This window comes from Strix uralensis, chromosome 12 (genome assembly GCF_047716275.1).
Source record: "Strix uralensis isolate ZFMK-TIS-50842 chromosome 12, bStrUra1, whole genome shotgun sequence".
In the NCBI taxonomy this organism is placed as follows: Eukaryota; Metazoa; Chordata; class Aves; order Strigiformes; family Strigidae; genus Strix; species Strix uralensis.
The window spans coordinates 2,186,405-2,199,524 of NC_133983.1; the positions used below are offsets into that span (position 1 = coordinate 2,186,405).

Genomic DNA, 13,120 nt, shown 5'->3' on the forward strand with positions numbered 1-13,120 from the left:
AGGTGGCTGAGAAGGGAAGGGAGCACCTGCAAAACTGTGGGAGAAAGGAAAGATGCTTTCAGGGATCAGCAGGAAGGCACAAGATGTTTATCACAGCCCAGGGAGACACTGAATCGCTGGGTTGAACACATGCAGGAAGGAATGGCACTGTCTTTAGGGGTTGTGGGACCTGTTTATAAATGCTTTATTTGTAGTCATCTGGCTACATCATCTACACAGCATGAGTGGCCTCATGCCAGGTCCTCCTGGGCCAAGTCATGCTCTGAGACATAGGGACTCCATCTCTCCACAAGAGCTGAGGCAAAGCACAGCAGCTACAGGGGTCTGAGTATGTATTTTAATAATTTCTACTAGGTTGGGGAGAGCCTTGGCATACCCCACTTGGGGTCCTTGAGCCTTCATCAGCAGGAGATGTGTCTCCTACTGCAGCTGAGGTGGAGAAGACCTCGACATGACCAGATCAGTTCTCAGCATTGGGTAGATTTTCCCCCAAGTTTCTGTGATTCTGTGACGTTTTTTAAAAGGCAAACTTAAGGATGACACAGCCCCAGGCATAATGGCCTGCTGCAAAGGGGCAGAGGGTGGCTGGGGGGTGCCAGTGTGAAGAAGGGCTTGAGGTGTCCCCTTGGGTAGTTCACAGTGGATGAGGGGGACTGTGGTGCCTTGGGGATCTGCATGGGACCCTGCTGCTCCATGCATCGACTTACAGCCTGGAAAAAAAGGGGGAATGGGGACATAAGCTCCAGAGCAGGGACTGTGCATGACTGACAAGGACCTGCACAAGGGTCTGGTGGTCTGAGCACCCGGATGAGGAAAGGGGGGTTGAGCGTAGTGGGGTGAAGCTGTCCCCAGGTTAGCACAGAGAGGCTGACCCCCTTTCTGCAGGTCCCTGCAGGGTCTGGGAGGCTTCGAGGCTGCAAAGGGGAGAAGATGTTGGAACAACACCCAAGAACTTTGAACACCAACTTTTCCTTCCACCTCCCTCAGCCTGGTTCAGCCTCCTGCCCTGCTCTGAAGCCAAGGGGCTGAGCCAGTCTCATCTGCAGGGCAGGGCTTGGCTGCACCCCCTTCTCCTTTCACCCCACACTTCCCAGCTATAAACATGGATTTTTGGTGGAAAACTTGTTTTTCTCTCCATAGAAACAACATGGAATGTGATGCAGTTTCTGGCAGTATTTGACATCTTGCAGCTTTCGAGCCGCAGAGGTCTGGTGGCAGTAGAGGTCACTGCGTTTCTGTTTCATGCTGCTGGGGGAGTTCACAAACCATCCAACCATCTCCAGCACGTTTATGTTGGCTCCAGGGCTGAAATGTCATGGAAAGCCAGGCTTTGCCTTCCCTATCGCCATGAATCCCCTCTCCACAGGTTTGGGAGCCCTTGAGTTTATGCCTCTGCGGAGTAGACTTTCATTTCCCTCATGGACCCTGTGGCTTTCCCTCAAACCCGTCTCAATGAAAGCAGAAGTTGCTGAAGTCTGTTCAGTCTTTCTAGGTATCGTCTGGGTCAGTAACTCTGAAGATCCCACGCAGCATGGAAATCCCCTCAGCCAAACACACAGGGCTTTTGCTTGAATTTGGTCGAAATTCTTTGGAAAAGGGTTAATGTGGGGAGGGGGTGGAGAGGAGAAATTGCAGCACCTCCTTGCCTGAGCTCATGGTTGAGCTCCTCTGTGAGGAACAGCCCTCACACAGCCACGATGCTTGGGGCAAGGATGGTCCTGGTGCTCACGATGTTACTCTCCCCATGCTGTGATGCTGGTAAGGCACCTCACGGGCCATTGCTGTGGATCAGAGCTCAGGGTCATCCCGCTGGGGAGGTCAGGCAAGAAGCCTCTGTGTGGAGTGTGGATGGTGCTGCTGGCAGGAGGAGCAACGCCCTGGTTGGGGCATGGCTGCACATCCCAGGATGCAGGGAAGGATGGAGACTGCTCCTGGGCCAAAGCCAGCTGCAGGGCTGTTGGTGCTGAACAATAACCTGGAGCATCCTCCTGCCCCGGGAAGGAAGGACAGCACCTGGGGCTCCTCATGGCAGAATCTGCAGAACTCAGGGGATGTTGTGTGCATCAGCCGTGTCATGGAGGAAGGTCCTACAGACCGCTTTCCAAAGCCAGTGTTCACTGTCTCTCTTTGTCTTCTCCACCCCCTTACTCACAGCTCAAGTGCTGCTACAGTTACATAAAGTTATGTCTCTGGCTGGCTAACCTGAAGGCTAATCCCTGGGGGGTGGGGGATGAATTGGAGGGATAAAGGGAGACTCATAGGTTGAGATAAAAACCAGTTTAGTAATTGTAATAAAATAAAACAATAATAGAAAGTACGAACGGGTAATGCACAATGCAGCTGCTCACCACCCACTGACTGATACCCTGGCTAGCGATCCTGAAAAGCCAAGACCCTGCAATAGCAATCCTGGAAACAAGAGAGAACCCCCCTCTCCTTCCCGGCCGCCCCTCCTGTGTGTACTGAGCATGACATTACATCCCACTGGCTACTTCGGGTCCGGTGCTCTGGCTGTGCCCCCTCCCAGCTTCTTGCACACCTGAGCACGGATGGGACACGGGGAGTTGGAGAGACCTTGATCTCTTAACAACCATAAACATCAGTGCGTTATCAATCAGCGTTCTTCTCATACCCAATCCCACACTGAATCCAAAACACAGCACTATTCTAGCTACTAAGAAGAAAAATTAACTCTACCCCAGCTGAAATCAGGACAGGCCTGCAGAGGTCCCTGATGCTGAGGGATGGCCCTGACTCCCCAGAGCCCTGCACCGCATCGACCAGTCAGGCACCAGCTCCCCATCAGCACCTACCCATTGAGCACAGCCACAAAATAAAGGTTTACTTCATGTGGTATAGGAGAGTGGTGTCCTTCCTTCTCCCAGCCCCAGGAACTGTGCTACTGCCGGCTGGTCGAGGCATGGAGCTGCCCAAGGGGCTGGGGGCTCTTCGCACCACCTCCCACAACCTCATGGGTCTCACTGGGGCAGGCAGGGAGGGGGATGGAAGGGTGCTGCATGGATGCTCTAGGCATTTGGGTACTCGCTTCAAGGGGACCCAAAAGGGGCTGAAGACTCCTCTGAGGGCTTTTAGGTGCAGAACTGCCATTGGTTTGGGGCTTAGAGCTTTCAGCTTGTCCCTTGCATTGCCCCGTGCATGCCATGAGCACAACCTGGCTGCCACCTCTTCCCCGGGGCTTTAGTACATCTCTGAGCTGTGCTGCAGAGGAAGGATTTCTCTGCAGAGCTCCCTGGGCAGGTAGAACGGACGGGGGATGCTGAAGCAGACAAAGGAATCGCCCACATACAGCCATGGACATCTCCTCCATGATGGGGCCCACAGGGAGCTCACCAGTGATCCCCGACAGGGTTTTGGGATGGGGAGGGGAAGTGGAAGGGCAAAAGTGAGAAAACTTGTGGGTTGAGATAGACAGTTTAATAGGTAAAGCAAAAGCTACGCACAGAAGCAAAGCAAAATAAGGGGTTCGCTCACTCCTTCCCACCTCATCCATTCCTGCTCATCCATTGCCAGCAGAACATGGCTCCACCCTATGTAATGGTGACTTGGGAAAACAGATGCTATAACTCCAAACATCCCCCCATTTCCTCCTTCTTTCCCCAAGACAGTTTAATAAGGGGAAAAAAAAAGAAAACCAACCAACCAAAAAATGAAAATGACCAAAAAGCCCCACCAAGTCATGCAAAAGCCATCACTCACCACCAGACAGGTGGTGCCCAACCAGACCCCAAGCAACAAGCCACCCTGGCAGCCCTGCTGCCAGCACTCCCAGCTCCTGGGAACAGGATTTTGGCTGCAGGACCTCCAGGGATGCTTTCACAGCAGAGACAAAAACCCATCCGGAGCTGAGGGATGAGCCTGACACACTGCGGTTCTGGGAACCAAAGGTCTCACGGGCACCAAGAGGCAGGTGGAGATGTCTGGGGTGCCCCAGGAGGTGCTTCAGCTTGAGGAAGCCTTTCAGATTGTTGCCTTTGCTCTTCAGGAGCCTTCAGACCATGGAGACACCCTGTTTGCTTGCTCTTGGTGCCCTCTCCTGACAGCTGTGGCATGGATGCAGCACAGACCCCAGGGCTCTGGCTGGATGGAGAGGTGCAACTCAGCACGATGCAGGGGATGAGCAGAGCATGCCTGGGAGCCCAGAGCAGAGTGAGGAGGAGCATCTCCTCACCTGGAGGAGCCATCACTGGGGTCAAGCAGGGCCTCACCTCTATCCTGGTCCTTCATCCACCTTCCTCAGCATCAGCTCCCGGCAGAGACTTGTCAGCACAGAACAAGCATCACTGTGACCTTAGCCCTGTCTGAGCCCATCGAGCGGCCTCTTGTCCCATCCCACGGTGCATGTGAGTCCCACCAGCCCCTGCCCCATGGTGCGTGTGGGTCCCTGCCAGCTCCCCGGCCAGGGGTCATCCTGCTGAGCAGGAGCAGGTCCCCACAGGACCTTGCCCTGCCAGGCTCCCTGGGAAGGTCTGACCCAGACCACCTTTCCTACCCAGTGGTGTGTGCTGGCTGTGCTGTGCCAGCAGTGCAGGGTGGCCGGGCCACCAGGAGCTGAAGGAGGTGGGGCTGAGGAATAGGAGGCAGCTAGTGCCCCTGAGCAGGGGGACCCAGCTGTGGGACACCAGCCCCATGTCATCCAGCATGGTGGGGTGGGGGCCAAGGGCTTGGGCCATCCTTTGGAGCTGCTTTCTCTGACCAGCGCAATCCTCTGTGACTGCTGTCGCCTGGGGACGGGGACAGGACTGGGGCTGTGAGGCCACTGCCAGTGCTGCAACGCCATCATGTGCATCAGAAACCCCCGGCAAGCGGGTCCTGCACAGCTGTCAGGAGAGGGCAGCAAGACTAAGCAAACTGGGTGTCTCCATGGTCTGAAGGCTCCCGAAGAGTAAAGGAAACAGTTTAAAAGGGTTCCTCAAGCTGAAGCACCTCCTGGGGCACCCCAGACATCTCCACCTGCCTCTTGGTACCCGTGAGACCTTTGGTTCCCAGACCCACAGACACCCCACCTCTGATTCCCCCAAACAGGGTCCACGGAACCCAAGAACAGACACAGGAGGGACACTTGGGACCTCAGGGCAGCCTTTATACCTGTATATTAAAAAGTTGGGTTTCTTCTGCTTTAATTTTTTTTCTCTCCCATGCATTTGCATTGCCATCAGCTTTATCTCTTGCTGAGTAATTGCCCACTGCTTCGACACATAATGTTAGCACAACCAATAATTAATTGAACAGACATGTAGGTTGCTATTATAGCCATTAGCCCTATACATATAGATTTGAACAACGTTTTAAGTACATTTCCCAACCATCCACCAATATCTGGTGTCCCACCCCACCCATCAAAAGGGCGTGGGTTTTTTTTTTTTTTCATTTTATGAAAAACCTTTAGGTGGCTTTGGATTGTCATTACATCTGTTTCTATTCTTTTGTCTTGGTCTACACAGAAACAACTGGTGTTAATGAGATCGTTTAATGCTAACTGGTTTTGTATCACCACTTGAGATCTAGGTTTGGCCTCTCTTTGTAAGGTCTTTTTGCTATCTACTGTAGCGTTTGTGACACTATTTCCCCCGACAATTTACTATTGCCTTTTCCAATTCTATTGTTCTCAGCCATGGCACGAAGGCTCTGGGTGAATTTATGAAAGTCGGTTGTTGTTATAGTTTCACCTTTGCCCTTTTGGCCATGGTTGATGGTGATGAAGGCTTCCTCCAGAGAGGGTTTTGGTGGCATCAGTGTCAGAGACCAGCACCCCCAGTGTACAAGTGCCTTGTGCTCTTCTGTTTCCTTTGGCATTTATCATATGCAGAGGCTTCACATATCCTGTTAAACTATTCATTTTTATGATTACTCAAAAAACCAAATCATTGTATGAGTCAGAGAATGTTTCCCATCTCTACGCTTCTTTTCTTTGTCCGTGCCTACCCACTTTAATTTCTAAAATAAGGTTATTCCTCAGTCAAAAAATTTGTATTTATAAATTATAGTGAGTTTGCAGTTGGTCTGGACACCAATAAAATCATGTGCACGGCCCATCTCTCGTTGTCTATCTACACAGATGGCTACTTGCCTTTGCATTTGCCTAACAGGCGAATCTGGGGGAGGTCCTGGAGCTCCACACCTGGAGAAGAGGCTGTGCCACTGGAGGGGATGGCCTGGGAGGTCGCTGGGAGCACCCCAGGCACAGCAGTTTTGAAGGGGCTGGAGAAGACTAAAGCCAAGTCCAAAGGTCCACTGCAGGGACAGGGACACGGAGGAAAGCCCAGTCCTCCAGAGAGCCTCACAGAGCCTCTCCAGGCCTCCAAAGACCTGACATGCACTGATTTCCTTTATGAAGAGCAGATGGTGGAGACATCTACCAATGCTTTTGATGGGACTGGGGACAGGATTCATTAGCTAAGGGAAAGGAGGAGGCATGTATTAACACTTCTGATGGGACTGGGGACAGGCTTGATTAGCTAGGGACGAGGACCGTGTGCCTCAGACAAGCCTGAAAAGGGACTCAGAGCTTGGCAAATGAGGTTTCTGTGTGAGATGTTGGCCGGAAAAAGCCATTAGCTCAGTTCTCCCTTAACTACAGCCCTTCACTTTTAATCGATGTCCAGGAGGTGGCTTGTGGGGCTTGAGGATCTGTACATTGGGGATGTGGTGGGAGCTGCAAAAGGAAAGGTGGGAGAGCTGGGAGGATGCAGAGACTGTAGAAGGGGGCTCAGGGGCTGCGTATTAGGTGTCCTCTTCCTGCAGAACACTTTCCTGGAGAAAGTGGCATTAGAAACCAGCAGTATCATGCCCAGCTCTCCGCATGGTCACCCTGCTGCCACGACAGATCACCAGACCCCATGTCCTACAGAACACATCTTCCAAACCAGAGTTGTCAGCACATTTGATTTGTTTCCTTCTCCTTTCTTCTTCCAGACAAGTCGTGCAAACATGAGATAATCTTCAGGGCATTCCATTTCAACCTTTCTTTTCCTCCACGAAGCCCTGGCTTGCCTCATTTCCAAGCCACAGCCAGGTCCCTTCCCATGCTCCTACTCACCATCATGCCACATGGGTTCCCACCGGGTCCTCACCCCCTTCTTGCACACAGACCGCAGCCACATCTCACCTTCCTGGGGAGCAGATCTCTGCGTGGAAGTTGGGCTGATGTTCACCAGTGCTCCATGGTGCTGCTGTTGTGGTCTGTGCCACCTGCCCTTCCTGCCCTCAGGGTCCTCTCTGGGGCCTGGGCTGACTCTCTTGGGGCTGTGGTAGGGTTTGTCCCATCTCCCTGCAGAAATGACCTGTCTGTGCATTGATGAGCTGTCTGATGACCACAAGCCCTCATCCCTCTGACCTGACCTTCTCATTTAGATCCCATCACCAGTGTGGGAGGCAGAGGCAGTGCTTGGAAAGATTTGGGATCAGCCTGACTCTCCTCAGACATTCTGTTGCTGTTGCCTCATTTCTTCCCTTTCTATAAAGTCTCCTGAACCCACCAAAATCATCTCTGCCACCTCCTGCTCTGGGGTCCCTTCTAGTTTGGTCCAGCATGGCTTTTTCTGCCTGACATCCCATCCCATCCCATCCCATCCCATCCCATCCCATCCAAACCCAGTGCTCTCGGTAAGGCCAGGGTAGTTGCCAATGCTGGTTTGGAGGGGACTCATTAGTCACTTGCCTTTGATGACTCAGTCAAACCAACCAAACCTGTCAATGACCTTTTACTGCTCAGAGATTTTGGGTTGTGTCTCCTGTTAGAAATAAACATGCAAGCATTAGACTTGATGTCTTGCCTTCACAGAAAGTTGTTTTTAATCTGATTTCCTGGGTAAATTTCAGTTCCCCCAACACCTCCTTGGAAGTCCCTTGCAGCCTCTTCTGCAGAAAGCAGAAGTGGCTGCCCTGCTCCTCGGCCTCTTTGCCGCTGGATGTGACCCCAAAATAAACAATGACAGAAATCCCCTTGTCCCTGGGAAGAGGCTTCTTAGAACATGTCTGAAATTTTTGGAAAAGCGGTTAAAGTGGGTGGCGTGCAGAGTATAAATTGTGGTGCGGCAAGAGCCAAAGCCACGGACACTGGCAAGGGCAGCACAAAACGGGACAGAGGAAGAGCCCTCACGCATCCACCATGCTTGCTGCAAGGACGGTCCTGCTGCTTGTGCTGCTCCTCACCTTCTCCCTGCACCATGCCACAGGTAAGGCAACTCATGGGCCACCACTGCGGGTCAGGGCACAGGTTCCTCACTGGGGATGTCCCGTTGGGGAGGTCAGGCAAGAAACCCCAGGGGGGAGCGGGGACGGTGCTGCTGGCAGGAGGAGGAACCCCCTGGTTGGGGCAGGGCAGCACATCCTGGGGTGCAGGGAGGATGGAGAGGGTGCTGGGTGGCCTCAGCAAAGCCAGCCCTGGGGAGATGCTGCGGGAGCTTGCAGCAGACTCTGGCAGCTCTTCCCCAGGTCTCAGCTGGGTGAGCAAGTGGTTGGAAGAGCAGGGGGGATCATGTGCGGCTGAAATCCCCAAAACAACCGTCCCCAGACCGAGCACCCTGACCTCACCGTGCACTTTGGCAGCTGCAGCAATGCGGGCTGTGGGGTGCTGGGTCCCACGCTGTTCCCCTCCCCACCGCTGTCCTCGTTTCCCAGTCCTGCGCTTGCTGCCATGAAGGGAAACAAATCCCTGCCGTGGGAGGGGGTGGGAGCTGCTGAGAAGCTCCACGGCCTCCAACCTGTGTCCTGCAGTGTCATTGTCTGGTGGTGCAATTGGTTGCAAAATGCTGCCAAGGGTGCTCAGTCTCTCTCTTCCTTTCCCAGCCCACTTCTCACCCTCTGAATGCTGCTATGAGCATGTGCAGAAACCCATCCGAAACATAAAGAGTTTCTACCACACGCCCAGAGACTGCTCCACGCCTGCAGTGGTGTGAGTATCCCCGGGGTTTGTCTCCCACCCCTGGCACGGTGTCACGGGTGGGAGCTACAGCAGCTCCCCCCATCCTGTCCCACCAGCAGACAGCCCAGTCCCAGCTGGCAGCACGTGCCGGGGGGGGGCTGTGGGAGGAAAGTAGCTCTGTGGGGTGGGCAGAGGGGAAAAAAAATAGGTTTTGGTGCTTTCTGCTAATGCCAGCGGTCTGGGAAGATTCCAAAATGCACTATCAGCCCAAGGAGGGCACAGGCTGCTGGAGGTGGCTCCAAGCCTCCATTCAGGATGGGGCACAGGGAGGGGAGTAGTAGTGTATGGGGAGGGAACAGCTCACAGTTCACGTTTTCACTCTTTCCTCACTTTCTCGCTGCAGGATTGTGACTGTCAGCGGTGCCAAGATCTGTGCTGACCCCCAGAAACCCTGGGTGAAGAGAGTCATGAAAAGAATTCAGGAGAAAAAATGAGATTCTCCTTCTGCCGTCCACCATCCGACTCACCCATCCAGCCCTCCCACCGCTGGAGGGAGCAGATGGTGCTCAGGGAGCTTCTCCCAAGGGTCCCGTGGTGATGGGTGCTGTCACTGCAGGGCGAGCCAGGCGTGCCCTGGTGGGACCGGGTGTCACAGCAGCATGGACCAGCTGGCTGCCACGTCCCTCCCGCTGTCACTGCCCTCCCAGGATGTGCCCAGCGGAGCAAATATTTATAATAAAGACTCATTACCACAAATTGCTCTTTGAATTTTTCCCGACCCTTCAGCCCAAGGAGCAGATCCTACAAGCCCAGGGCACGGTGCAACTGAAAAACCATGGCGTGCTCCACTGGGGATGTGATCACTGGGGCTGGCTCTTGACCCCGAGGTGAGGTTACCCTTACCCCTAGGTAAGGCCGGGGAGGGGTGGGAGCAGCACGGGACCCCAGCTCTTACCACCAGGCCATCATTTCGTGTGAGGGGTGCAAGGTGTACGTGGGAAAACCTCAGAAAGGTGAAGGCAAGACATGTGGTGCGTGCCGTGGAGTGATCCTCAACCCAAAGCTTCATCAAGTGTTTCACACTCAGGATTAGAAAACAGGGCAGGGCTGTATTTTCTAGGATATTGAATGTAGGCAGGGGACAGTAAAAAAGATCCTGCATGGCATTTCTGCCCACAAATCATAAGCACTGGTGAAAAACGAAAGCTGAAGCAGAATCAGATTCTGGGGAACACACGTCTCATGGATTGTGCTTGGCTGTTGATAGACACAAAGTTTCTGGGTTACACCTTCACAGCACGTAACACTGAAGGCTGTGATGGTCATGCTGCCTCTGAAAGAAAAAAAGGGATGTGTAAGGAGCTGTGCAAGGTGCTAAGCTTGTGGATGGACACCCCCAGTCTGCGTTTCATAAACTCTTTAAACACTTATGAAACTAAGCAGCCTTCTCGAACCATTCGAATTTGAGGGTTACAAAGATTATTTCCCCCCCTTTCTTGTTAAACACCACTGAAAAATAATCACAGAATCACTCAGGTTGGAAAAGACCCTTGGGATCATCGAGTCCAACCCTCAGCCCGACTCTACAAAGTTCTCTCCACAACCAGAATATTACAAGTGGACAACACAACGCTCAAGGGGAAATTCTTGCCATGGGACACAGCTAATCCAGAAGTTTTTGACCTGCAAAAAGAGTGGTGTTGAACAAGATGTGAAAGGTGTTATTGCCAACATGGGGTGAGGAAAGCCAGCAAATCATCTGAAAAATATTAGGGGGATGACACATCACACCCTCTATGAGAAAGGTGGTGATGGGAAAGTGGGACAAACACCATCTGCCCATATTACAGAGCAGCCCCTGATGAAAAAAAAAAAATAAAATTATGATTTTACTGGTCTCTATCCCTTCGTTAACAAAATAAAGCAACAGTGCACACCAACATTATTCCTGAGGATTTTACCACCCTGACCTCCTGTTTTGGGCAACAGGGAATGGAACTGTGGTGACGTTCAGGACTCATCCAGACCCCAAGGACCTCCTGCTCTGGGACCACTCGTGAGTGAAGCTCAGGGATCACTCACATGAGCTGACGACAGAGATGCTGCCAGGCGGGAACGGCACCGAACGCGTGGTGGCATCAGGACCCGAGATGCAGGATGCCCATGACAAAAGGGCACCAATTAATAATTTCCAGGGTCTGCCCCAGGGGTTTGAACACAAGCACATGCTGGAAGGGGCCCTTGTCCACTATTTCTGGCAGGATTTAGCAACTGTAGGAGAAGCAATTTTTATGAAGGTTTTGGAGGACAGTCATCACGTGCTTTCACATGCCAAAATCTTATAGCAGAAACACACAGATGTTGGCACCTGCTGCATCATGAACTGCCCCATAAATACCTGTTACCAAAGCTGGGCAGGGCTTACCTGAAAGTCTCAGCAATAATTGCTTATTTCCCTCTAATAATTGTATGTGAAGCAGCAGTGCCCAAACCAAGTGCGTGCCCTGACCACCAAGGGACCTGCCTGATGACAGGGACATGCTTCTGCTGGCATCTGCTCACCCTTGGACAGGGAAAACTCATCCTGGAGCCAGCTCATCCTTGCCGGGCACAGCCCAGCTCCTTCCACAGAGCCCACCTCCCCACCGTTCTGCCTGAGGGCAGCCCCGCTCGCCATGGGACCCCATCCCACCTCGGAAGGGACACACGCTGCTGCCTGCGCCTGCCCCGCCGCCTGCCTGCCTTCCCAGCAAGCAGACTGACAAAGCACACGGCTCCACACTAGCTCTTGCACATGGATGTGTATTTTAATAAAAATAATTCTGTCAATATACAGCAGAACGTCGATTTCTTTACCATATTTCCAGTATATTTTCATAGGCTTTTTCTCAGTTAAAATCCCCTCCCCCCCCATCCCATTTTGGAAGTTTTCATGCGAAGCGTCAGATAACTTAATTCACAAATACTAAGCTTAGACTGAACCAATGTGCACAATTTGTGTAATGTCCATTTAGCCAATGTTGTACCAAAGAGGAGAAACCCCCCTCCAAAGGCGATGAGAAGTCTGGAGCCGCAGAGGGAGATCTGCTCTGTCACAGCCCAACGGTGGCCATTCCTTCAGGGCTGGCTGGAAACCTGCAAAGACCTCGCACCCCGTGCTCCAGCTGAGCATTTCATACCTGAGTTTTGAACAACCAGCAGAAGAGAGTTAACTGCGTGGTGGGCAGGTCCTGGGGCTCGCACCGCTGAACGGGTTGTGTGCAAGAGCTTCAGGTACCGGCAGCCTCCTCCTGCCTCCCCTGGCTGGGGAGCTGTGAAGAGCGTGCACAGGTAGGACCGAGAGACAATCCCAATCAAACGCCTGTGCAGAGTCCTTGGTCTGGAAGAGTCACCACACTTGTATTTTTAAAATTTTCTTTAAAATCCTGATTATCCCCAGAGCCACTGCTGCTTGTCCTTTCTACAAGTTTGAGCCTGTGAGAAGCCCAGCCTGCAAAACCCTGCTGTGCTCCCTCCTGGAGGAAGGATGCAGCTAAAGCCCTCCAGAGCAAAGGGGTCAGAGCACACGCCTGGACCCGAGCGGAGCGACCAGAGAGAAGGTGTCTGCCTGACCAGAGGAAGTTCAACAAGGAGCAGGGGTTTGAAGGGCCTCCAGGAATGTTTCTGCAGCAACATGAGTGTAAATCCCACACCAGACTCGGCTTCCTGTGAGCAGAAGAGAGTTAAGCCTCCCTTTTGGAAATAAACCAGCTGGCAGGACAAGTGCTCCTCAAGCCTGGATGAACCCTTGGCTTGCCGGGCACTGCTACAGCTCAAGGCTGCAGGCTCTGAGCTCTGGTGCGGGACGCAGGGAGAGGGACACACACGCCACGTTCGCTCATCCATCACCTGCCACCTCTTGCCGCAGGGAAGGATGGTGGAGAGCAGCTACTGCTTCCTCTGGAAGAGGCCTCCAGGCTCTCAACCACCCCCCTTTCCTCCCCAGATCTCCTGTAGCTCCTCCCACACAACCCACCAACACCTCCTCCAGCTCTCTGACCTACACAGCAGATGGGACATGGCTCACAGGCAGCTTTTGGCTCTGAGTAAGAGTTGCTGGACTGCAGTTCCCTCCATCACTCATTCTTCTGGGGCAGAAGGGTCCCAGCAGCACGTAACACATGTCCTCTGTTGTGCCCCAACCCCCCCTTTGCAGAAACACCTAGGGACAGAGATGTACAGCTGCAGTCCCACCAC

General features: G+C 53.0%; 1 protein-coding gene across 1 annotated transcript; it reads left to right on the plus strand.

Moving 5' to 3' along the window:
* Positions 1-7,883: 7,883 nt before the first annotated feature.
* Positions 7,884-9,640, plus strand: LOC141948760 (C-C motif chemokine 22-like). The gene is made up of 3 exons (XM_074881589.1): positions 7,884-8,195; positions 8,809-8,914; positions 9,288-9,640. The coding sequence occupies exons 1-3, from the start codon at positions 8,129-8,131 to the stop codon at positions 9,376-9,378; spliced, it is 264 nt and encodes an 87-aa protein (XP_074737690.1). The 5' UTR covers positions 7,884-8,128; the 3' UTR covers positions 9,379-9,640.
* Positions 9,641-13,120: the final 3,480 nt, after the last annotated feature.

Coding starts and splice junctions, on each gene's coding strand:
- LOC141948760 (XM_074881589.1), top strand. CDS start 8,129: ATGCTTGCTGCAAGGACGGTCCTGCTGCTTGTGCTGCTCCTCACCTTC. Junction 8,196..8,808: donor CTCCCTGCACCATGCCACAG/GTAAGGCAACTC, acceptor TTCCTTTCCCAG/CCCACTTCTCACCCTCTGAA. Junction 8,915..9,287: donor TGCTCCACGCCTGCAGTGGT/GTGAGTATCCCC, acceptor TTCTCGCTGCAG/GATTGTGACTGTCAGCGGTG.